We start from the raw sequence: 26,516 nt of genomic DNA, 5'->3' as shown, positions 1-26,516 counted from the left end.
TCCAAAAAAACACTGGGGGCAAGAAACCCAAACTGCTTCAAGATGGAGCCTGGTAAGTTTACAGAAGGGACAGTATTATAGACTAGGACTGTTCTTACAGCAGTAGTACGATATGTGGATATTAGGTACCCACATAACAGCACTGACACAAAACAGCATCATGGGCTGGAACTAGACCTGGTAATTGCAGAAGGGCAGCCAGCAGCAGCAGTAATGGTGTCAGAGTTAAAGAAGCCATCTCACACCTCCTTGCTGCTGACACATTCCCAATGGAGCTTTGTAGCCGACAGGCCCTGCCCCTGCTTCTGCTTGCTTTGTCCCTGAATTTCCAGTCCCATCAACGAGCCCCGAGGGCTAAGTGAAATGGTCCCCTGGGCTGGATCTGGTCAAGAAGCAGCATCTTCAGCAGCACTCCTCTAAAGCATTGGATAACTATTGGTGGGAGTTTTTCTACCATGTACTGTTTCTCTAATGGTACATAAAGATCTCTGAGGAGACTGGTTGAAAGGGTACCACTCATTTGCCAAGGGTCATTGGAAGATTTGGAGTCAATAAAATTTTTCTCCATGTCAGATTACCGAAGAGTGAATATTTTTGCTTTTCTCTGTAGCATGGGGTGAGATCCTCTTCCTAGGATCATCTGAGAAGCTGTTAGATTCACAAATTCCCTGCCATTGCAGTAACAAATCATCAGTGGTACCCTTGTCTCCCCTGCTCTTTGGCTTTTCTTTCACAGGGTGTTTTGTGGCTGTAGTGTGTGAGAGGGGCTGCAGTGAGTGTTTCTGTGTCTCCATTAGGTAAGTGGTTGCCCGTGAATGCAAGAGTTCAGATTTAATGCCCCAGAAGATTTAATTCTTCCATTCCTATGATCTACGTATATTTTATTTATTAAGTGCTTCATTCCCAAGGTATTCAAGGCATTGCACTAGCAATTACTATATAGCAATTCTGAAATATAAGAGTGAGTACTTATTTCTCTCTAGAATTCATTTTTTTCTCCATTTAGTGATTTTAACTGAGGTTGCAGATAGCTTTACTCATAGAGGAACAGTTTATAAAATTGAAGGATGGAGTTTGAAAATATTATGGTTCTTTCTTCAGTCACTAGCTTGCTATTATCAAGAACAAAATAGCAGACAGATTTTTCTGTAGACTTTGAGGGTTGATTCTGAAATTATTGCTGCTACTCCCTCAGCTCCTCCAGGGAAAGTATCAAAGAGGTACATCAACCAACATCATTCTCCCCCTCTCTTTTTTTTTCTTTTTTCTATTTCTGCCTAGTTAATAAATGGGTCTGAGAATTAAGTGAAGGACACAAAGCAGGTCAATAGATGAAAAAGCATGTTTCCATAGCCTCTTAAAAGAAAGCTACAGATAACAGGTATTTAACCACAATGAATCATACTTGATCTTCCCATGTATCCAAATATGAATTCCTCTCTCAATTGCTTTTTTTCTTTTCTGCAGAAGATACATTTGATCCTATTCTAAGGGATGTGCACTCACAGCTCACCATTAACAAAAAGTGAATTTTTCTTATCTTTACACAAAGGCACATAAGAATTAATGCAGCTATTATACCCACTGTCTTGCTTGAATGAGTAGACTCTTCAATTTTCTTGGCATGAAGAAAACCTATCATGGGTCATATAAGTGTTTGAAGATATATCTATGTAGCATATTTGAAAACTATTCATCTCACATGCCTAACTCAGCTCATGATAATATAATAAAGGCAAGTGTAGAAATTTTCTAACAAGATCATAGTGAATACTGTATAAGTCAACTACAAAGTCAACTACTATGAAACTATAAGAAATACACAGCCAACCCAAATCACATGGACAAGGGAAAATCTAAGAGAAATCAGACAAACCTCTTGAGAGATGAATTCCCAAACAACAGATACAGCAGGGACAAAAAGGGGTAATCAAGAAAGAACAAGAAAACCAAGGAGAGGGCCCCAAAATGCTACTGTCAGCTATATCTAGAGTAGAAAGTTAGGACACTAGCTTCAGATTTGGGAGACTTGTAAGTCCCAGCTCTGCCACAGATGGCAACTGTTCACCATGGGCAAGTTACCTAGGAACAGATCTAAAAGAACACTTACAGACCTAAAATGCCATTTAGTCCTGGAGTGAGATCCAAGGTGACTGGCTAAGTACAGGCATTCAAGAAGCCTGAGGAAGAAGCATTTTAAATTCCAGACTTTACTCTAAGGTTAGGTTGGGAGAAAGCAGAACACGCATTAGCCCTTCAGGTGCCCACACCCTGAGTCTCCAGCCCCAGACTCATCTGGCCCTTTGGTACAAGCAGCACTGCCCACAACCCAGGCTGGCCAAGCACTGTTCCCCTTTCCCCTCTCTCTCCCTAGCACCCTCAGGGGCACACACTGGGCTGCAGGGGAATGCACCATGAGGAAGAGACATGCCTCCTTATAATCAAATATTGAAGCTGTCAAAGTGTTAGTGCATTTATTAAACAAAAATGGTGCAATGTTTCCCACTCCAGAACTTGTAACCTTCTTAGTAAACATTGAGAGCATGGGGAAAGACCCTGGCTGGACTGGTTAGTTATGACATTGAGTGGGTAGGGAGTGGGCAGCTGTGGGGGCTCAGCTTAACAAACATGATACCCTGGAGTGACTGGGGGATTGTTGCACATAAAGCTGCTGCCCTTGGTTTAATTAAAGGTTGCAGCTACCAAACATTGTATGCATGATAAAGAAAAACTGTGGAACGCTGTCCACCCTGGCACTTGAACCTGAGCCAAGGGGGCTGCCATTCCTTGCAAAGGCTTTGCTCCTCCCCTGCAGCGAAACTCATGCCTGGAGTGAGCTGAGCTGCTGGGTCGCCTCCAGCAGCCCTCTGAAATTGGCCTGGAACTTCTTTGGGGGCCTGCACCTATCTAGCAATGGCCAGTGGCTGGGCATAGTAAGTTGGACCTGGAAAGTGGGCTGAGCTAATGTCAAACCTGGTACTAGGTCTCAGACAGTCTCATCCCACTCACCTTCCCCAGTGCTGTTCCCCAGAGCAGGATCCACCAGATGCCTTCCTGGCTTCTTGGACCATGGATCAGCAGCTCCCACGTGCCATATTTCCTGTTCTGGGATTCCCAGCATCTCCCAACCACAGTTGTCATCCAGCCCCCCTCCCCCCCCCCAGACTCTCAGACATGTCACCTCAGGCAGGAGTTCCTAAATGGGACTTGCCATGCCAGGGGGCTGGGTGGCAGCCTGCCCTATGACTCTTGCCTGGGAAGGCAATGGTGTCCTCATGGGGAGTAGTGCTGATGCCTCTCAGGGGTGTCATCACTGGAGTAGGGTCTTTGACCCTGCGCATAAACTCCTCATCCTCTCAGCTCCATAGCGGCATGTGCACCCTCCCTCAGAGACAGGGTGACCATCTGTAGACCTCATTCTTGAACCTTTGCAGAGAAATCCTGGGCCTGGACAGCTGTCAAGAGCCATAGCACCACTGGTACAAACAGTCACCACCCTGTCCATTCCAACCCAACCCCCCCCACATCAAGGGTCCCATTTGCTCCTCATTTTGCCACCACTGTCTATGCATATCTCTGGCTGACTATTCTGGATCCAGCATCTCAGGCTCCATGACTAGACAAATGCAGTCTTCAAACAAGGGAATAACCAATGGACCCATGGCAAGTCCCCTGTCCAGACCCGTTCCCCCACCCACAGATGGAAGCTGCACAGCTGCTTACAACCCAACACTGCCCATGCTGGGGAATGCCTGTGTACTGCCTCCCTGCTCGGGAAACTTAGACACCTGGCTCCCATCTCCCTGCTGTGGGGGCCGAGAGGACTGGGAACCCAAATGTCTGGGGCCAGAGGGTTGAGCCTTCTCTAGTTCTCCAGTAAAAAAAAGGGAGGGAGGGAGGGTGGGGGGGAGGTTTGCTAGGGAGAATTCCCATTTTCCATTGTGCCTTACCTGCAATAGTGCTCATAAGTAGGTACTCTGCCAAATAGCAGCTGGAGGCAAACCAGAAAAACCCAGAGTTGGGACTGTTGTAACACCTTGGCTACAAAAAAAACTTTCAGTGCCTTTTGAAGTACATTTGGGTACCAGTTTCTATTAGACAGATCCAGGTAAACACACTGGTCTCTCTCAGGAAAGCAATCCTACCTTGAGGGGTGGGGTGGTCAGTTGTCAATTAACCTGAGTTTATGGTCCCACTCAGTGCAAGAGACTGATAAGCAGGGATCCAGGTTTTCCATTTCCCATGGAAAAACAGAGAAAACCATGGATTTCCCAGTTTAATCAGAGAAAATGCAGATTTTTCCTTTTAGCAGGGAAAGCCACGGATTTCCCCATTTTGCAAAGAGCTTTGAGCGGGCTAAGTGCCAGCCTGAAAGAGCTGTTTGCAAAAGGGGCAGGAAAGCTCCACCCATGCCTGGAGGGGGAGGGAGAGGGGGAAAGGGCCGGACCCGATGCAATCACTTACCAGAGGCTGCCTCAGGAGAATCAGTCTTCTTCACTCTTGGAGGTAGGTGGAGCTTGAGGGTTGTGGGGCAGGGCTGGGGAGGGAAGCTGGCTGGGGCTTAGGGAGCAAGGATGTGTTGGGGAAGGACATGGAGTGCCTGCCAGCCAGCAGGCACTCCTGGTGGGGCTTTCCCCAACATTTTCCCCTCTGTCAGCCCAGCAGGCAGGTAGTCAGTCAAGGAAAAGTATGGGGGGAAACAGCACACCGTGGGGCATGGCGGCAGAGGGGTGAGGGGCACTGCCAGCCCTCAACCTCAGCTCATTCTGTGCCTGCTCCCAGGAGCAGGGCCAGGGGGGCGAGTGCCCCTCTGCGGGCCACACACATGCTGCCTGGCCAGCGGGGGAGGCGGAGCTTGCATGCAGCAGCCACTGCACTGCCACCACCGCACCTCACGCCAGTGGCAGGAAAGCCGCAGGGGACATGGGTGCACTAGTGTGGTGGCAGCTGCCCTGTGTGAGCCCCCCACAACCGAGCAGGCATGTGAGGCCCATGGAGGGGCACTGCTGTCCTCACCCCTACTCTGGGCAAGCAGGGCAGGGCCCAGTGGCATCAGTGCAATGGTGCTGGCAGCTGCCACCATGTGAGTGAGCAGAGGTGAGGTGTGGGGGCAGCTGCTGGTGGCAGTGTGGTGGCGGCAGCAGCAGCGTGCTTGCAGCAGTGGCCACTGCGTGCCAGCACCACTGCACCACCACACCCCATGACACTTGCCGGAGCAGGGCCAGGGTGGTGAAGGCAGCTGTGTCCCTCTGCAAGCTGCACATCTTCCCAGCAGGCACTCCACATCTTCCCCCAAAATCCTCACTCCCTCAGCCCCTAGCCAGCTTCTCCCCCAGCGGCAGTGGCGGCTGCCACATGCGAGATTCCCCCCTCCCCAGCCAGCCAGCATGTGTGTGGCCTGCAGAGGGGCACCACTGCCCTCCTCTGCCCCCCCAGGAGCAGGCACAGAGTTGCACTCCTCCCCCATTCTCAACCTGCCCCCCAACCCCTTCCTTTCCCCAGTGCCCCCCCCCACACACCTAACTGCTGGGATGTGTGTGCATGTCTGTATGTGCGTGTTTGTCTGTGTGCCTGTGCCCATGTGTGTGGGGTTGGGGAGCTGTTGTGGGGGGAGTAAGGGGCACAAGCAGGACTGGGGAGGCTGTGGGAGGGGAGTGAGGGGCACTAGCAGGGCTGGGGGGAAGCCTGTGGGGGGGGGCCTTTAATTTGTCTCATGGATTTTGGATTTTTTAATCAGAGAATTTGTGGTTTATCAGGGAAAACCAGGATCCCTGCTGATAAGCCTCCAACAGCAGTAGGAGGTACTGACCCTGGCACCTCTATTTTATTCCAGGCCTGTGGCGTGGGAGTTAGGAGGTGTTTGAAAGGTATGAGGTCAGTGGGGAGCATCAATAAATCATCAGCAGCATCTTCCACCTAGGCAATCATCAAGCCAAGAGTACACTGAATATCAGTGTAGGCAACTGATATCTGTGTCTTCCCAATGGGCATACCACAACTTACCAAGGAGTCACATTAGATTGTTCCCTCACCTATAAAGTTCACATTCAGAAGATCATCAGTAAAGTCTCTGCATGAGTAGCTGCCTTGAAAGACTTAGCCAGCATGACTAAGTTAATGCTGGCTAACTTAAAACTGCTCAGAGCCACCACATTTGCAATGGTATATGCCCTAACAGATTACTGTGCTCCTGCATGGTCCAGAAGTTGTTGCACTGGAAAGCTCAACACTATGCTTAATAGTGTGCAGAGACTTGTAACAGGCTGCATAACTTACACATACACAAGTGTATTCACTGCACTCTAGGGCATTAGACCAAGTGACATAAGACAAATCCTAAGCGCCCTCCTGCTGCCAGGTTTCTGGACCTGTAGAGAGCCCAGCAGGCCAGGAACTGTGACTTTGTGTGTTGCACTAAATTTAGATAAGGATAAAAGGTGAATGGAAAATAAATGACCATTCAGAGTAATCGGGTCTGAAATCTGTTTCTACAGCATTTTATATAAGCACCAAATGAGTCGTCCATTGGGCACAACCTTGACAGAGTAGCGTAGGTCAAGCTGATCAGACCAAGCCCTGGATACGGACACTTCAAAACAACAGTGTACAAGATGAACATCACAACCCCCTGTGTGAATGCAGTGTCCAGCACTTAATCAAAAGCTGCAATCTTTCCAAATGCACAGGCAGGGGTTGATGGAATCCACACGCTGAGCAATAATACTAGACAGTGGCTCATAGGTGGCCAGAAGGAACAGGTTGGGTGTTGGAAACAGGGGCTTCATTGCCTCAGGTCACTGAGAGCCCAGGGGCATGGCCACCCCAGCACTCGAGCAGACCATGCAAACTCTGGCCGTGACTACAGCACCACCTCGGGAAGGCATGTGAGCAGGGTGCTGCAAATCCCCATGGGTTGCTGGCACAATGTGACCTAACGTGAGCTGCAGTGGGATCTGGTACAGGCCTAAAGCACTGAAGGCTGATACACACCCATCCAGGGTTATCTTAGAGAGGGATCCACCATTTTTACAGTGCTGTATGTGCTCTGACAGTCTGTCTGATTATGGCCATAGAGTGCTTTCTGCATGCCTACTGCACAATAAGTGTAACTTCTGTACCTGACTTCCTCAGCCTGACGAAGGGTGTTTGTACCCATACACACTTAAGTCTTCATCAGTAAAGTTTACTTAGCCACCTCAAGTTCTACTAGAGGAGCGTCCAGAGTCACTGGCCTCTTGGCAGAGCTGAGCATCTCAGCTTCTATCTCCTGCCTGAGCTTATATGGGATTCACAGACTAAGGGCAAAATCCTATTTCCCTTTATGCCCAGTTTGCAGTGAAGATCTGGGTATGATTTGGTAGATGTAGGCAGAGTACGCCTTACACACCAGCAGCAGTGAGTTCTGCATGAAGCAAAGCACAGCAGTCTCTTCCATTCCAAAGCACAGCTACAAAAAGAATAAGTAGCAGTGATACCCTCCTTTCCTATAATAGCTTAATATTAGAGCACTGAAGATGTGGAAGACCAGAGTTCAATGCCCTCTATAGCCTGAGGGAGCTGAAACCCACATCTGCTGCTTCCCAAGAAATTATCTTAACCTCTAAACTACAGACGAGGCTAGATGGGAACACTCTCCACCTTTCGTGTTGAAGCAATACAGAAAAAATGCAATGAAAACTATACAATGAAAAAAAATAAGCAAGAAGGAACATAATTCTATAGCCCAATGAGGAGGACACTTACCTGGGATTATGCATTTTATCCAATGACACTTAAATGCACTATGCCTAAATGCTGTCCCATCTACTCATGGTCCACAAAGCAATCCCACACACTCACCACTTCTTTCTACACATCAGATCCCACAAGAGGCAAGAACAGCCTTAGGATCTTTACAAGCCTCTAGGCACAAAGGGCCATAAATAACTGGTGTTATCCGGATACAACAAAAACCAGCTGGAAATGAAGGTGCAGTTCTTGAGAGATGTCACTCCCAGTCCCCAGATGGAAGAATGGAAAGCCAGTACACAGCAGATGGTAGAGGCAATTGAAATCAATAAAAGATGGCAAGTCCTGCCTTGCTTGCTGTTTTTCAGGCAGACAGGCTAGTTGGAAATGTGAGAGAGAGAGAGAAAGAGTGAATAGCAGAGGAAGCAAATAAAATGATTTTCAGGTTCTGAGAAGTCTGACAAAACTGAAATTATGCTCAAGTGGCTTCAGATCTGATGAAGATTTTACCAGTCAGCCCCCACTACACTACATAATCGTGTGAGGCCCTGATTTTGCTATTGTCTAAATACAATTAATAAAACCCTCAAGCCCTTTGGAAGTGGAAGGGGCCAGAAACTCTGTGTGGAAAAACATTTTTCAAGCCTCAGCGTAAGAAGGTCTTTTGTTCATCTACCCATGTTTCCATAGTATCTGAGCACCGCTATAATTCTTGTGAGGACAGGCAACTGGAATGAGCCTATTGTGCTTTTCTGATCCATGACATGACGGCAGGGAAGACTTTTCTGTGCAAATCGGAAAAGTAGTCTAACATGTAAGACACCTTTGGCAAATGATGGTGTTAATTAAGTGCCTAATGTAATGACTATAGAATAACACTCTTATGTTTTTAAATAGATGTACCTGACTCAGTAGCAGAGTACATCTGAGAGAGAGGCAAAACTTTAGGCATACTCCTCTTTTTCATGTTTCCTGTTTGGCTGACTTGGGCATCTCCCCAGAACCCGATGCAACTGACTGATAAGCTACAGTCACAGCTGCTCTGATTGTCAGAGTATCTTAAAGCTGCAGAAGAATAATGGCAAAACAAACTATGACTTGTAATAAAATAGTCTAGTGTAGTGAGGGCCAACCTTTTTGGTAGGTGTACCACAAATTAGCCCCAAAACATCTCTGAGTGCCACCCCTTCCGTCCTATCTGCTCCTCTGTTTTTTGCTTCCTGCCCTATGTCCTACCCAATCTGATGCTTCCTGCCTTATTTGACACTCTGCCACTTGTCCTCTCCCTAACCTGCCATGTGCCCAAGGCTGCTCATGCCACTTGTAGCATGCATGCTGCAGGTTGGCAACCCCAGTCCAGTGTCTCTCCTTTATAATAGTTTACTCTAGAGGTTATAACTTTTTCTCTCCATTATCTGTGAAACAATGTTTTGCAAGGGTGAACAGATTACTTTGCTCTGAATTTCATGGTATTTGGGGTGGCTAATAGAAATCATTAAGTACAAACTATATGGTTGTGATTTTCCTAGTAAGGCTTCATTCTGCACAGTGAAGGTGCAGAGTGATGCCTCCATAAATGGAAACTGGAAATCATGACACAGCCTAAACCTTACATTACTGAGGTTGTTACTTTAGAGCTGCTAACAAACTCCTGTCTTGTAACAGAAATGAAGAGAATGAGTAGCTAAAGGCAAACTTCACCAAAAGAGTTAGGTATGGCGATGCTGCGGATTGCCACACCAGTAAGTTAGGTGCTGAGCTTTGGGAGTGAAATTCATTTTCTGAATGTAAAAAGACTACACTGGGAGAGGTGGACATCCAGAGGTGGGATTCACAACCACTGACAAGCTAAGCAGGGGGATGCCTCCATCAGCCAATGGGCAATGCTGAAGAAAGGATGTCTATGGAATCCCTCATTTCACTCAAATTTAGGCACCTCCCCGTTGGCTCCTAGAAGTCTAAGATTCACAGCCCAAAATCTGTGCCTAGATCTAAGCACCTAAGCTGTCCCTTTCATACACATGTGAGTGGCTCTTTTTGATCTTGAAACACAGGGGGAGGAGGACCAGTTACCTCTTGTACAATATTCTAGTGCTTTGAACATTCACCAAGGAACTGCAGGACCTCTCTAGCGTGAAGGAGTTCAAACCCACATCTCTGACTTCTTAGGAGGGCCCTGAGCACCAGGCCAACAACAAGGTGGGCTGGGAGCATATTTTACTCATTCTGCGGAAACTGGGACAGAAAGGGACATGGAGTTTGTGGGGCCAGCAAGACAGCAAACAGGAGGGAATATGAATTTGAAAGCCAAGTAATGGAGGCAGTTCCCCAGGATGCAGAGAACCCGAATATAGATAGTAGTCCCAATGTAGTTTGTGCTTTTTTCATTAAAGTGTAGCCTCGGCCTTGCACACACTGTTGTTCACCATGTAAGATCAGGACCAGAGCACAGAAAACTGTAATTATCTCCACACAGTGTTATGGGCCAGAGCTTCTGAAACAAGCAGTTTTCTGCTCTGCTACCTTCTGTCATCCTCTTTATTCCATTGGAGGAAAAACTACTGAAAAAATGGACTAAAATCAAAGCTACCAGCTGGCTGACCTGCTGAGAATGTATTTGTACAAACAAATGCAGATATTTCTTGGTTTAATCAGGCCGTAGGAGAAAGCAGCGCACTGTTGCAATTTTGCTTTACACTTCATCTAGTTTCATGCTCATCAGCTGAAGGTCTAACACAAAAAGCTATCTCTGAAAAGAAATTAAGTCGGTGTTGTTCAACATCAGAATTGGTGCTCAGAAGATGTGTGTTTTATTAAGGGTAGAAAATTGTATGTACCATAAAAAGAGGGGTACATTTTTTGCTCTTTGTTGCACAGGTATTAGAGGTATTAATCCAGAGTAACCAATGAAAATACATCTACATTGCAAAGTTTTTTAGGCATGCAGGCTAGTTGGACTGGGCCAGGCACTGGCACTTTCAAACATATCATGGAGCTCAGCTTGTTTTATCTCCTGTATTAGAAACAATGTGTTCATGTTTGCATCATGCTGTAGAGAGGCTAAGGGTCACTGCTGAGAGCTGGTGCTAATTAGTCAACTCATGCTGGCTAATTACTCTGTCCTCAGTCCCATAAGAATGTATCTACGCTGTCTCTGGTTCAGAAGATAGTACACATGGCGCAGAGTCTTGTGTGTGAACACACCAGTGCCTGGCATGCTACGTTTGCAAGTTAGGCGTACCCAGACTTAGTTATTAAAGAGTCATAATGACATGAGAGCAGGATTTTACATGTAGATTTCTTATGCAAAGTGCATGATGCAAAATATACGATATGCAAAAATATGAGGACAGATTATAGGCCTTAGTTATAACAGAATATAATGCTCATCTCATGGAAACTTGAGATCCCCAAGTAAGCCTGGAATGAATGCCACTAACTCACTACTTCTACATCCCTTGAACATCCTGGAGTTATGACTGGGACTTTGTTATTTACATTTATTATTTCACTAGTTTTTATACTTTACTGGCAATCAGTTACATTTTTCAAAGAGTGTTTCTGATAACAAAAGAAGCCAGGAGTTGCAGGTGGATGGAAAAGAAAAAATAGCCTAAACACCATATTTTCTAAAGGGCACAGCTATGGGCAGTTAAATGGCCCCACAATATGCTAAAATCAGTATGGCCTTTCTGAAAGAAACCTCTCTTGGCAACTGTACCATCAAACCCTCACTCTACCTTTGGTACACAGACGACATTTTAATGATATGGACGCCCAACTATGATGGCCTGAGAGACTTCCACCAACAATGCAACAACCAACACCCCTACATCCAACCATCTCTGGAATACTCTAATATCTCGTTCTTAGATACAACGTTCACCATCCACAACAGTACAACACAAACCTCCATATATAGAAAACCTACAGATCAGAACACATATCTACACAGAACTAGCAACCATCCAAAATGCACTAAAAAAGCTGTCATATACAGCCAAGCCCTCAGATACCATCATATCTGCACTGAGGGAAACACACGAGATAGCCAATTTAGAAACCTCAACAGAGCCCTCATACAACAGGGACACTCCTCCAGAGAAACAGACTGCATTTCTGAAAAAGCCACTCAGACACCACATGAGGAATTACTCCATTACAAAACAAAAAAACCCATGTCTCATATTCCACTAGTATTGACCTACCATCCCTCCATTGAACCAGTAAGGAAAATCCTTAAACAACTTCAACCGACACTTGAAAAAGACCCAAAACTAAAAGAGATCTTTCCTCACCCACTCATCCTAGCCTTTAAACAGACTCCAAATCTGGCAAGACGCATCATCAGAAGTAAACTTCCAACAGCCTAAACCACCACCAATGGATCCAAACCATGCCCAGAAAAGAGATGCAAAACGCGTCAACAGATCTCCACATCCCCCAAAATACCTACCTGAGAAAACAAAACCATCACCATCCTTGGATCTTACACCTGCAGATCAAAAAATGTGATATACTTCATCCAATGTACAAAATGCTCAGACGGTAGGTACATGGGGTAGACAAGCCAGAACCTGCAATTATGGATGAATGCACACAGGAAATCCATCAAAAACAGAAACCCACATTTGCCTGTAGGGGCACATTTCTCCCAAAATGACCACTCTGTCAGCTCTCTCAATCCTGATCCTCAAAGGAAATTTACAAAATGCCTTCAAAAGACGTGCCCATGAACTCAACTTCATCACCACTCTAGACACGAAAAATCATGAACTGAACAGAGACATGAAATATCTTCCTCACTACAGTCTGCCTAAATGCCAACCATAGCAGATACCCATGCCATAACCCACTAAAAATGTATTTTCCTCCCCACCTCCCCAGGCAATGTAACTGCCATATCCACTTGCACAGACTACTGACGCATTCCCCCGTATACACAGGGGAGTCACCCCCTTCTGCCTTGAGACAGCTGGACTCTGCCCGCCCCACCTTCCAGCAGGGGGTTAAAAAACCCAAACCAAACTACCTCTGCTCCCTTTCCCCGCTCCCATTCTGAAAACAGCTCCAAGGCTGGGAGGCAGACAGACACAAGTTACTGAAGACCCTATGTTTTGAAACATACCCCCATGCAATGAGGGTTCAGATTTTTGCAGGATTGTTCCCTTTTAAAATGCTCTGCAGCTGTACGCTTCTGTTTGGTCACGGCTGTTGAGCGATTTCAGGAGCCAGATCTGGCAAAAATCATTACTTCTGTCTGCACCTCAGGTGCCTACAGCCAGGACCTCCAGTCCAGGGACTCGGGGGCCAGAAGTCAAAGCCAAAAGGACAGTGCATAATCAAAAGCCTGAGACATGAATTCAAGATGCTAGAATGAAGAGCCAGCAGGTCAGGACCAGGAACTAGGAGTTCAAGACAACAGAAATGAGGATAGGTGCAGGAGACAGAGCTGGCAGTATGCACAGGTCAGGGGCTGCTTACAGACAGGAAACCCAGTGTACAGCCACGCTCAGGTGCTACGATGGCCTCTTATATGAGAAAGTGGTGGCTAGAGATAAAGGATGTCTTGGAACCTACCTGGGACATCTGCTGAGCACTAGTTAAAATATCTAGGTGGTCTTTTAAGTCCACTTTATTACTATGGGATCACAACCTGGGAAACAATATTTGTAGCCCTGGAGTGAATAGTGGGAGCAGGCACTTACCCCTTCCACCTATAAATACCTTATACATAGCATGTTGCACCATTATGGACTTTACACTGTACTTAGATTATATTTATATATAAGGCTTTTGTTAAAAAAGGAGTTTGCCATTAACAGATGCTTTGGCATTAAGTCCAGGAATCTCAAGAGTAGCAACAAATATAAGCTGGGCAACTATTGCAGAAATATGTTCAAGAGCATTCATTTAATCTGGTGCCATCAACTGTTTGTTTGTTTTCTGTGAACTTTTGTATGACTTGTTTTTGCATGGAAGAATTTGAGCAGGAAATGAAAGTCTCTGGAATACATATTTGTATGTAGCGTATGCTGGAAATGTTTGCATGGAGATATTGGGGCCCATTTGCTTTCCATCTATAAACTTCCATCTGGGAGCAAATGCTACAAATAACAAATGCCATTTGACTTAAATGACCGATCACAGACCACATATCACAAATGGAGAATAGCTGAAGACTCAAAGCAAATCTTTTAAGAGCAATCTGTGACAATGTGTTTAGGTAATGTGTTTGAACAATTTCAATAAAAATCAAAGCTGGGTAAATTCACACAGAATAAAGCATTAATTGTCATTAAATTATTCTATACAAATAGTTCACCAAGACTCAGTTGTAGACTCAGATTCCCTGAAGGCATCATCTTGACAGGACACCAACACATAGACCATCTGGCCTACCATCGACACAACTTGAAACTGACTTCCATATGTAATAATTGTTGTATTTATAGATTCTGAAGGATGCTATTTATTGAGGTAATGCATCATTTCCTCTTCATGTATTAACTCAACAAACAGTGTGTGCATGTGTTCATATAACTATGTGTGTATACATATATTTTAATAATTTGACACACATCTGATTTATAATTTCTAACTTGCTCAATCAATTGGTAGTACACAAGGTGAAAGAGGGAGAAGAAATATATATTTTCAGTAAAAAATGCCTCTCCTTATTTTGCTGCTATTAAAAAAAAAATTGACTTTTTCTATCACCATCTCTGAAATGTTACATTTTTTTCAACATTTTTAAAAGAATACATTTGTAAGCATTAGCTCAAAAGGATTAATGGCAGGTCCATTTTGTATTTAGCAATAATGTGGTTGCCATGTACTTTTAAGATATTTGGAATCATGGACATTTAACTGACAAAGGGCCTTTCTAAGAAGACCTCATCTTTTATTAGTTGGATTCACCCATTTGCTTTAAGCATCATTTGATGATTGTGTTGAAATGTGGTGATGATCTTGGGTGGAAATGGTTACTAGCGTCTATTCCACCATATATGCCATACATTGATAAGTAACCTTACTTGTGCAATTAGTCCCTATAACTACTTCCAATAAGGGTAGAGGGGGCAAAAGCCTGTTTAGCTTTCAGATGGAAAATGAGAGTTGATGAGCAGGATTATCTGATTTGATTGTAACACCTGAACCTTAACGATCCAATACTACCTTTCAATACTATGCTTCTATTGCCAAGAACAGGCCTGTCTTGTGGAATAATAAAGCCAACTGGTTTGTCCCAGTATTGTTTAATACAGCAGGATCTGGCCAATAGGAGCATTATTTACAACTGACGTCCACATCTCATGGATTATATCAGGAAAGCAAAGCTACAATAGAAATGACTGCCACACTCTGCATGGTTTTATTATTTGCCCAATGCACATGTTGTCATTTTAAATATATACACTTGTTCTCCCACCCGAAAACACATTAAATCATTAAACCAAACAGTCTCGTGTCTTACTACTGCATGCACATGTCTATACAATTGCTGGCTAAGCATTAGGAAGAGCAAAGCACTGATTTTACCCTCAATAGTGTGAGCCTGAATTTTGAAGTCCCGAAAGGGATGTTGTCTGTCTGGGGAGTACACTGAAATATTGTTCTACTTTTCCCTTGGCAGCTGGAGTGTATTCATTATAAAAAGGTGCCAAACAAGGACCAGTTCAACTATCACCACGAGTAATTGCACCTTTGCCTTCCCAAGTGAAAAACAGATGCTCCCCAATGAGAACATGAGCCCTGTAAATGTGCATATTAATGTGTCCTCACAACCAGTCAGTGCCCATTTATTTCTGACCTCTGAGGGGCAAAAGAAAGAGTAGAGTATTCACCTGGTTACAACGGGGGGACACAGAAAGTAATATATGACACTTGTGAAAAGAATACAAGGATTCCAGCAATTCCACTAGCCCAGGGGTTAGCAACATACAGACAGTTCAGCCCACTGAGCCACTGGATCTGACCTGTGGAGCTGAAGGGTTTTGCCTTCACATATGTTTCTCCTAGCCCCTATCTTGCTCCCTGGCTGCATGTGGGCTCAGCTTCTTGCTGGTGGGGAAGCTGTGCCATGGACAAGGACCTGCAAACCGCCACTTAACTTTAGCCACCCCTAACTTCCCAGCTCCAGCATGGGCACAGCTGCTCTGCCTGCACCCACACCATTGCTACTTTCTCCCTGTATCTCTTGTACCCCTTCCTCACCCTGCCACAACCCTAACACAGCTGCTCACTGCCAAACCCTGGCATGGGTGCAGGTTTAGGAGTTGTGTTGGGTCCATGCAGCTTTCAGCTGCGCCCGTGCCACATCTGGGAGACGGGGTGAGGTAGGAGAGCACCCCTTGGCCCCAGGAGATGCAATTTGCAGCTCCCCAGTCCCAGTGCAGCCCCTCACCAGTTGGAAACTGACCCTACACATAGCCAGAGAGGTGGGAGGGGGGATGTTGGAAGAAGCCATGACAGCATAGGCGCAGCTCCCAGTTAAAGGGAAAGTCCCCCATCACTGATGTGCCACCAAATCCACCCAGTCCACATCAGACGTGATCCATGGCCTATTCAAGATAGTTGATGACTGCTTTGGCCAGTTCAGGAACATCCTGTAACTGAGAACGTCACCAGTCTTAACTTCGGTGGGAGCCCAATATAAACTAGTCTTCACTGGCTTTGTCACTTTGACCATCACGTTCATTGTTTAACCTGCTACAAAGATGCTAAAGCTGGTGTTAGTGCTGGTAGAATTTTTTCTGAAATTCCCTGGTATACAAGATCTAATGGAAGCTTGTGAAACGTTTAGTCATGTCTTGTAAAATACGGCTTTCCAAATGCTAATTAAAGTTATTCCACCAAATCATTCTATCCTCCTTCTGGATTGAATCCTTCTATTCTAGCTTCTTTAATAGCATTCATTCACATGCCATGTCAAGCTCTGATTATAAAATCCAGAAGGAGAACTGATCTCCTTTGCTGACTAATTCACATGTTTCTCTGTTTTTATGCATCTCTTCAAAGTACTATGGATAAGTAATGCAGAAGAAGGGAAACAAGCTGTAATGTAGGAATGATAAAATGGAGCTTCTGAAGTCTAACTTTGACATATGTAGGTGAAGAGATAACTTGGAGCCAGATGTGAACCCTCACCCCCCCAATTACATTACTGAAAACTCCGTGTTCAAACTAATCCTATCACAGCCAATGACACTATTTGAGTGGGTAAGCTCTACAATAGGAAAAATGGGCTTAGGTAGCAACTAGACCAGTCATACAGTGATATTTAGCAACGTCTCACACAAAGAGGAATATCCTACCTATTACTTTCTTTATCATTCAGCTTGATAGGGAAAAATTAAAATTTAAGATACGACTGCATCAGTAATCCAAAATTTAGATTTTCAGTTTAGGGAACCTAAGTCCATAACGCATTATCTTAAATTGCAAAGAAGCATTCAGCAAACAGACTCTTCTATACCATTTGTCAGTGTCCATTGAAACAATGCGTAATAATAGAAAATGATTTTCAGTTGATTTTCACAGTCCAAGCTGAGAGAAATGAAAAATAGTAAACAAACACCAGGCAGAAAACTGGAAAGTTATTTGGATGTTGAAAATTGTGTCTGAATGGTTTCAGATGGGCCAGAAAATGACAATTTTTCATTAAAATTTGCAATTAACATTTGTGTAACAGAAACAGTCATTATTTACAGAGGAAAGGAAACTCATTTGTTTTAAAAAAAAAAAAGATTTTTAAGTTGAAAAATTCCCTCAAATGATTTTGTCTAACAAAGAGCTGCAACAAAGATTTTTTTTTTTTTTTTATAACAATGGGAAAATCATGTCATGAACGCTCTTTACCTTGCTTCATTTCTGAGGATTTTACTCTTTCCAATGCATCTGATTTCTTCCCCACAGGATTTCGACCTTTATTACTTGCTGACAACATGTCTGACAAATAGCTTTTTGCTGCGGTAGCTGAGTTTGAGCCATCTGTTTTTTCTCTAGAGATCCATGTGTTACTCATAATGGCATTTTTCTTTTTCCTTCCCTGGGGAACAGCACCTGCATGCTGATTTCCTGTTTGACTCTGGAATACGTCATCACATTGTAACAAATGGTCCCTCTCCTTTATGGCATGGGAAGGGCGATGTTCTGAAAAATTCAGTGTACTGTTCACCTTTGACCTTGTGTCCCAGGAAGTCACAGCTTGGCCATGAGACCGCAAACTGCAGTCAGCCTTCAAATTTGAACTGAAAGAGTTAAATGGAGGTATCTGAGGAGAGGAGAAACAAATATGTAACTTCTCACTGTTCATAACAATAAATGCATCTACAAAGATATAAAGATAGGAGTGAAATGGACTACACGGTTCTGTGCATATTACAACTGATGTCAGCAGGATTTTTTCATTTTACTGTAAACGAGGTTTATATTATGCTTTCAGTGGAATTGAACTGAAGTTAATGTAATATATAACAAGAACTTCTCTATACTGTAACGGACTTAGAATAGATGACCTGAAACACCTACATTTTTGTTGCCATCTCCACTAAGTAAAATTGATAATGACGGTGGTGGTGGAGGTAGTAGTGTCACTGACCACTTCTATCCATGTACTGAAGACTTCTACCAGGCAGGGGTAGCACTAAAATCAGCCTGTTTATGTTGGTTTTTCTTTCATAAAATATTATCAGAATGATTCATATGATACTCTACTGCTAACGTAAGAGGTAGATTTTTACATAGAAAATACACATTTGGAACACACGCTACTGTCAATGGCTGTCATAAAATGCTTCTGTCTGTTGGTTTCACTTAATTATTCTCAGGTTACCATGAAAGTTCAACAGAGAAATGTCATGAGATCTGGTATGGCTGGCTACATCAATGACTGGATTCTTTAATTTTGCTCAAGAAATCTCTCATCTTCCTAAACAGTTAAGAGACGGTTGTATTGCCTCAAAGAAGATAAAATCTACTGCCTGTTAGTTTACCAGCAGACTGTCACAAATGCAATTGCAATTGATCCACTCTGTCCTTAACAGGATTCCTGCAGTTAATGGAAATTACTATAAAGAACTTCAAGGCACAAGAATAATTGGATCATTAAAAAAAAGTGGGGGAAGAGAAGAAAGAAAGAAAAAGGTAGGTCACTTTTACACATTAAATAGGTTTTGGAATATCAGTATTTCTCACAATACTGCAATTTCCAAAGCTGATCTTGGTTGCAAGGGTGAAAATAAATCCTAGATTCTCCCCCATATACTCTAAGAGCTACTATCAGTTCTTGATGAATTGGTAAGATCTTCATAACAGAAAAAACCCTAAGTGTTATTTTTCTTCAGACTGTCCTAACTACTAATAAAATATACATTTTCAAAAGACGATTTAAATATTTATGTAATCTATAAAATGACTCCTAAGAAACATAGATCTCATTAAATTAAAAACTATGAATGTGATTTATTGACCTGGTAATTACTGTGATGGTTTTGTCTAAGTTCCCGATGCAAGGCTATAATCCTCTCTGGGCTGGTTAATTTTAAAGAAGAAGTAGTGCATTTGATTTGAGTGGTGTGAAAACAGTGGATGTCATCTGCTTCCTGCTGAAAGCTGCCAGGAGATGGCCTCTCCTCCCCAGTCACTTCAGCATGGTACAGCCCGTGATTATGCGGCAGTCCATTGACCCATGAAGTATCTGCATCAGAACCTAGTAACTGCAACCAAGAATGCTGTTATCACTAATTCAGTTTCAACAAAGTTTCAAATAATAATGGTTAGTTTTTGAGTAGAAGTCATCACTTCAATTAAACATGCTGCAAGAATAGTTACAAGAATCAAATTTGCTGTAGCAACATTTACAGAAACCTAAAAGAAGATTATATTATGAATATATTATATCGTGAATATGTTGAAGTCCCAAAGAGATAATACTTTGATTGTGTCCTGGAATGACAATCTCACTCACTAGAGTACAATCATGGCTCCTGATAGCTGCTAGAAACTCGTTGCACTGTCCGCATCCCCCCTCCCCCCCCCAAAAAATACCTCGGTGAATACAACCATAGTTCTCCTACTAAAATATAAAGAAGTAACAAAAAGAAATCCCTTGATCTGGTTTTGTTTATAGAGCTTGCATCCTTGGTATTATTTTTCATTCTAATGGATCCAATTAGAGATTTTCTATTAATTTCAATGGGCTCTGCACAGAGCCGTCCCTAGGGGTATGTGGGGCGGGGGGGGGGCGCTGAATGGCTGGAGTCAGCAGCAGCAGTGGCAGCAGAGCCGGCAGCACCTATGTGGCACAGACCAAAGCACATGGCCTAGGGCAGTTGGCCTGATTTGCCACCCCACTCCTCCCCCCCGGCACAGCCCTGGCTCTACATCATACCCATGATGAGTAAGTTGTTATAACGAAGCACACTCATGTGATGGCATAGAAATATTAAAAAACTACTTCATTAGTTTCTGAAATAAACACCCTTCAAAGACAGAGTTCTCAATCACTGTAGCAAATATTTGTAGCTTATAGCATGTAAGACAGTTTTAAAGGTTCTGAGAAGTTAACACGTTATTTTTCTTTTAGGTACTGAAGTCTACGGAGAGCTGTAAACCAGCCCTCTCTAGCCATTTGTATCAATCCAGAAAACAAAAACAAAAGAGACACCAAAAACCTTGGAAGAACACTACCATATTTACTTGACTCTAAGATGAAGTACCCCAACTCCCTGCAATCAGCGTGGGAAGAAAAGCCTCTTGTCTTAGATTTGCATACAAAGCTGGGGGGGGGAGGGGGAGAGGGAGAAGTGTAGGCGGGGCCATAGTCAGACCCACAGCAGCCACCCGTCCCTTCTTCCACTTGCTCTTTATAGCTTCTGCATCCCCCCAGTGCCCCTTCTCTTACTGTCAGGCACAGCTAGACATGGAGTACATGGAACTGTCCCCTGCTCAGCATCAGCAGTGCTGATACTGCTGCACAGCTGGCAAGGGCTGCACTTCCATGGGGAGGGAATACATCCCAAGGAGCATCTGGCAGTACAGGGGGGAAGGGAGAGAGATATGAACTGTGAGGAATGGGTAGGAAAGAGGACGAGACTGGGGAGTGGGGTGGAAAGAGGCAGAGACTGAGGGGAGCAGAAGGGAAGGGGCAGAGATGATGTGGAGCTGGGGGTGGGGAGTGCAGGTAGTGGGGAGATAGGAAGGCTGCAGGAGGAAGAAGTGGGGGAGACAGAGGACACTAGCCCCTTGTGCCAGCAAGACTGCTGAAACAGCCCTAACTTAGATAGGGGTGCCCCTGCACCCCCTACCCACCACAGCAGTCTGGCAGTGGGGGCTGCTGCCTGGCTGTGACCTGCAACAGCATCCACACCCTTGCACCTGCTGGCTGCACGCCTGCCAGACCCAGACGGGGACTGCATGGCCACCTGGGCTGTGCTGCGATCACTGCAGCAGAGCATCCTGTGCCTCTGGATCAGCTGCCAGTGGGCTGTAGCTGCACAGCTGGCCTTCAGGCAGCACTACTATCTTGTCTTTTGGTGTCCCTGCTCTGCCATCTGGGCAGCTATTGCCCAGAAGATGCACTCCTTGAGGTGGCCCACTTTGAACAATCAAAGCTTGTCCTTCTGGCCCCAAATGGCCAGGAGGTCAGCCACCTTGTCTGCCCTCCAGCTGGGTCCCCAGTGCTGGCCCTGGGCAGGCTCGTCTGCCAGGGTCCTACCTCTTGCCTCACTAACATAGATCCTGGTGTTTCCTGTTTAAACATTGCAAATTCCCTAATAACCCCCCCCCCCCCAAATTCTCTCATTAAAATACCCCAAATCCATGTTCTTGCACAATTAAAATGAAACACCACTGTATAGAGAGAGATTAGTTAGGCAATATTTTATTGATATATTTACAATTTTAAAGCAATTTGGAAGCCTACCAGTGCATCTGTCATCATAATAAAATGAATTCTAAATATCTATGCACTTGGCATCTGCTTTTTGATTGTTTATCATAGAAAAATCAGAGTTGCCCCTGCCCCCTTCACTCACCAGGACGTGGGGTGCTTAGCAGCACTGATATGCCAGTGCCATGCCCCTGCTGTTGCCCCTCACTCCCAAACCACAGCCATGCCAGGGCCCCTCACTCCTGCCCTGCAGCCCCTGCCTGCCCCCACCAGCTCCCTCCTGGCAGCAGCTCCATCCCAGCACCAAGACATGAGTCAGCAGCAGCTGTTCCACCCACTGCTTTATGGCTCTGAGCAGTGTCAGCCCTTACTGTTCTCCCTGTGCCCATGCCCTGGTGATCCCCATACAATTCCTGAGAAAACCTTGACTGGGGCTCAGGGACTGGGCTGAGCAAGCCCCTTCCCTTCCAGGCTGGCCTCCCCCAGCACAGCCTGCTCTAGGGGGGCAGGACAGCTCCAAGCCCAGCCCTGGCAGCCTCTGCTATCCAGAATGCTCCCCCATCCCCAACCCCTATCTCTTTCTCACACACACCTCTGCTGCCACCTCTAACCCCCCAGCCCATCACACCCCCAAGTGGTTCCTGAGACCAGAAGCCCCCAGGTCTGGGTCCGCATGTCCTAGCACCAGTGTGGGTTTAGCACAGGGCCTGTCCCATCCCATCTGGCAGCCGGGCATACAGGGTGTGAGATTTGGTGGGGGAGAGCGATGTGGGGCTGGGGAGGAAGGTGTGCATCAGAGGTGCTGGGTTTGTGGGTAGGATTAGGGGTTTTTTGGATGGATATAGGGGTGTGTCTAGGATTTGTGGGGGTGGTGTGGGGCTTGTGCAAGTGTTTGGGGTGGTGTGGGTTTTGTGGGTGGATATGTAGTGCAGGATTTGCGGGAGTGGTTTGGGGCTGTGGGGTTGGTTTGAGGGTGTATTGTGGAGGAGTTTGTGGGTGTGGGGAGACTGTGTGGGGGTTCCCCACCTACTCTCCCCCCCACCCCACACAGCCCACTTCCCCTATAGGAGCAGCAGCAGCCACTGGGGCACTCACGACCCACTGCTGGCAGAGACCCCTGGCAGCACAGCACCACCTCAGACCCAGGGTCTACACCTGGTACAAGACTGCTTGGCTCAGCCAGTGCATCAGGCCAGGCTGGGCCAGGTCCTGCCTCCATATGCCCTTCACACCAGCACGCTGGGCCAGCTCCATGGAGGCAGAAGGCTGCCTGGCCCGATAGCATGCAGATTCTCTGGAGGACCCAGCCTCCAGTTGCTTCAGACCTGCCCCACTTTTTTCCAGTATGTTATTCAAATATGAGTTTCTTAAGGATATCAGGATGAATGATAGTATCCAAGATTATGTCAAATGCATACATAGTCTTCAGGATGGCATCAGTAGCAGCAGGATTCTCACGGATTGTGCTAGCATGTAGGTTCACCGGAGGTTTATTAGACAGGGTTTTATGCGCTGAATCCAGACACAAAGCATGCACACTACATGCTTTCCTACCAAATTATAAATATGATCACATAGACTAGGCACAGACATTACACTTAGTGCACGATAAACTCGCAAAAAATGCTCTACAGCCATAACCGAACAGATGGTCAGGTCACAGAGAGCTGTAAAAATGTCAGATCCCACTCTAAGATAACCCTGGATGGATGTGGTATCAGAGTACAATGCTCTAGGTTAGAGCACACCTAGCTCCAGGAACTCTTTTTTGCCAAGCTCCCACATCGTTTGTTTTATTAGTCACCATTTTACCACAGTCATTTTTCCTGGCTAACATGAATAATAATATCCAACGGTCTTGCTTTCCTTAATGTAGTGTTGCTTTCTTAGAGCCACTCAGTAAAACACAAAAGCCCTCTGGGAGACAGAATCTATTATGATGTTCCCATTAGGAAACACCTGACATTCTCCAATGGCAGGACAGGAAATTCTCTCTCTGCATTCCCAGTCTGCTGCCTGCAAAAGAAGCAGCTGTGCTTTTATTTCCCCATCTAAACCCAGTAGATTCCCTAATATCTGTACAGAAGTTAGGAAGCCAAGAGACATACAGGGCCACCCTCCTGAAGCCCTAGCATCTTTGCAATGGTTTGGGGGCGGGGGGGAATCTTGTCTCTACCACTCCCCTAAAATTCCCCCCTCCTATGCCCATGTTGCTACCAAGGACTGTCAGGCTCTGAACTACACCACAGAAAAGAGACATTTGGATTTTGATTGAATTTTCCACCTATTGGCTGCAGGAAGGGTCAGCATGTGCTCCCCCCAAGATAGATGTGCACCAGGCTCATCCCACGCATAGGAAATTGGAACCGATGAGATTTAGATACTTCCTGCAGTTTTATTTCTGGGGCTTTAACATTCCTTTGCTAGATCTCACCTTCTTGGCAGCAGAGATTAGAGATCTCTCCACCAACATTTCTGAACCATGATGCCGATCTTGTTTGTTAATTTTGTTCTCAATATTCTTTAGCAAGTAGAAATGTAGCCTTTTCAGACACTAGTAGTTGCCAACAAAGACACAACCTTTGTTTCTCTGTGCTCTTGTCTTAAATGCAGTCTGCCCACACTTCACTCATCATGTTCTATGAACCAACGTTTTCTGTTCTATGGAAGGCTGTATCCCACATTTTGTGTAGAGAAACTGATATCTAATGCAACTTAATCATACAGTAACCTGAAGCAGTGATCTCCATCCTAGCCTTATTGTGAAATATCTGCCCGGGTGAAATAGTAGGAGAAGTCCAAAGCTACTTTCCCATGTTTGTAATAGCAGCCAATCTCAAAAATCTTATGTACAGATTTCTTTGTACATAACAACATAAAATTCTTGCAGAAATAAAACCAGTAACTTGAGCTGTTTTTCCTGTTAATTTCATAAAGCTCTCCTTAGCCATGGAGCCACAGATGAGCATCCAAGTGTGTCTGTAGCAGGAATATCTGAGTGCTACCAGCACCAGAGGACACTGAAAATATGAAGGGGTCTGAAAAACTGGTATTTACTCCACATATCTTTGGAGCCTTTAAAATAAAGCGTTGTTAAGAACAGGATCTGCACAACAAGTCCTTGATAGGATGCAAGACATATTCAGAAGCTCAGTTTTGTACACTTGCTCTTAAAATATCCTTAGTTCAACTTAAATTTACCTCTGTTGCACATAATTTTATACATAGTTCATGGCTAGCTGTGAGCTGCAGCCCAGCAAAGGAGGGGAGGGGGAAAGTGATCTCTGTCCCTATACCAGACCTGGCAGTGGGCCACCCCCATCTCTGGGCTGCATCCCTCCCCACAGTCCTCATGAAGCAGCCCATGGAACTGACACAGAGCCTGGGTGAACCCCCACCATGCACAGACATGACCCAGGCACACGCACACCCTTCCAGGGAGCCCCAGGACCAGGCAAGGCTCTCTCCTCTCCCCCTGCACAGGAGCCAGTTGGCAGGGACCAGGAGATCAGCTCTGAGCTTGCATGGAGCCAACCACATGGCCTCCGTGGCTCGGGTACTGCTGGAAGGTACTCAGCCCGTGGGCACCTTGCGCTGAAAGGTTTTTTGGCCATTTCAGGACCCGCTGGGGCGTGGCCAGCTGCCTCTATGGTGTAGATCAAGGACCCTTGAAATTTACAGGCCAGATGAAGCATGGGGCATTGCCAGAATCATATGGTGCTGCTGGAAGGCCCTGGGAATTTTGAGATTGTGGAAGTGACCTGAACAGCAGAGCCCAGGTGATGCAGGAGCAAAGGCAGCTGAAGTGAGAGCAAAAGCCACACACTGGGAACGACACCAAGCATCCTCCAGTCCTTCCATCCACCTTCCAGCCTTTTACCCACTCCCTCACAGACCATCACCTACCCTATACATAAATTATAAATCTGCTTAATTGACTCCTCCTTGCCATACCTCTCAAGGCCATGCTGCACTTCATGAGACAATCGAGCCTTAGCAAGGCTACCCCAAGCACTTGTGCATAAACAACTCCCCCTCCCTCCAAAACACCCGTGGAAAGGCAATGATAGCATTTATTGAACTCAGCAGGCAAAGGGTAAAAAGCTCCGAGTGTGAACCATGGACTGCTGGCACCAGGGGCTGCAAGACTGGGACAAAGAATGACCCAGGACATGACGGGGGGGAATGGACAGGCTAGGGTGTGCTTACACCCAGCCTATCAAGTCACATGACCAGGGACTCCAGATTGCCATCCACTCTTTGGAGGAGACAACCTGCAGCACAGCGGAGTTGAGAGAGTCGCAGCGCTAGGATAGGAAGTTCATGCACAGGGCTCTGGACTGCTTGGGGCCCACATATGACATCCCTGACTGGCTCCCATGGAGTGGCAAGACAGGCTGCCGCCCAGCCCCGCAGAGCATGCCGCACCCACTCCAGGGACTCTTCCATGGGGTAACAGGAATGGGAGTCTAAGGAAGGGGACCTCAGGATGATGGCAGTGAAGGAACATTCCCCACTGTGCCTGACTGGGAGATGGGGACGGGGGGGAAAGCAGCTGTCAGCACAGGAGATGTGGTGTGTGGGACCTGCTGACCCATGATCCAAGGAGCCAAGAAGGCACCCAGCATGGCTTATTGCAGGGAGAAGCAGGGGGAAAGCATAGCTCCCCAGTCTGCTAGATCAGACTGCCACCAGGATATCTTCTGGCAGCAGAGCCCACAGCTTGTCCACCTGCCAGCCAGGAGGCCCAAGGTGGGGAGGTCTTCTGCTCCCCATGGTCCCATTCCTGGATCAGGTCCCAGTCAGGGGGAGTGGTGCAGCCATGGTGAGGATAGGCAGCCCCCAGGTTTGGACCAGCTCTCTGGCATGAACTTCAGGCATGGGCAAGGCAGTG

General features: G+C 45.8%; 1 protein-coding gene across 1 annotated transcript in view; it reads right to left on the bottom strand.

Annotated features, from left to right (window-relative positions):
• Positions 1 to 26,516, bottom strand: part of C2H4orf50 (chromosome 2 C4orf50 homolog) — a 170,355-nt gene that overhangs the window by 69,749 nt on the left and 74,090 nt on the right. Inside the window, exons 16-17 of the mRNA XM_090034492.1 lie at positions 19,203 to 19,448; positions 17,590 to 18,004 (exon numbers count right to left, since the gene is read on the bottom strand). Of these exons, the coding sequence (XP_089890618.1) occupies positions 17,590 to 18,004; positions 19,203 to 19,448 (661 nt within the window). The remainder of the gene's footprint in view (positions 1 to 17,589; positions 18,005 to 19,202; positions 19,449 to 26,516) is intronic.

The sequence above is a fragment of the Crocodylus siamensis genome, chromosome 2 (genome assembly GCF_052110815.1).
Source record: "Crocodylus siamensis isolate JL-2025a chromosome 2, ASM5211081v1, whole genome shotgun sequence".
Lineage (NCBI taxonomy): Eukaryota > Metazoa > Chordata > Crocodylia > Crocodylidae > Crocodylus > Crocodylus siamensis.
This window is presented reverse-complemented; position numbering and strand designations above follow the sequence as displayed.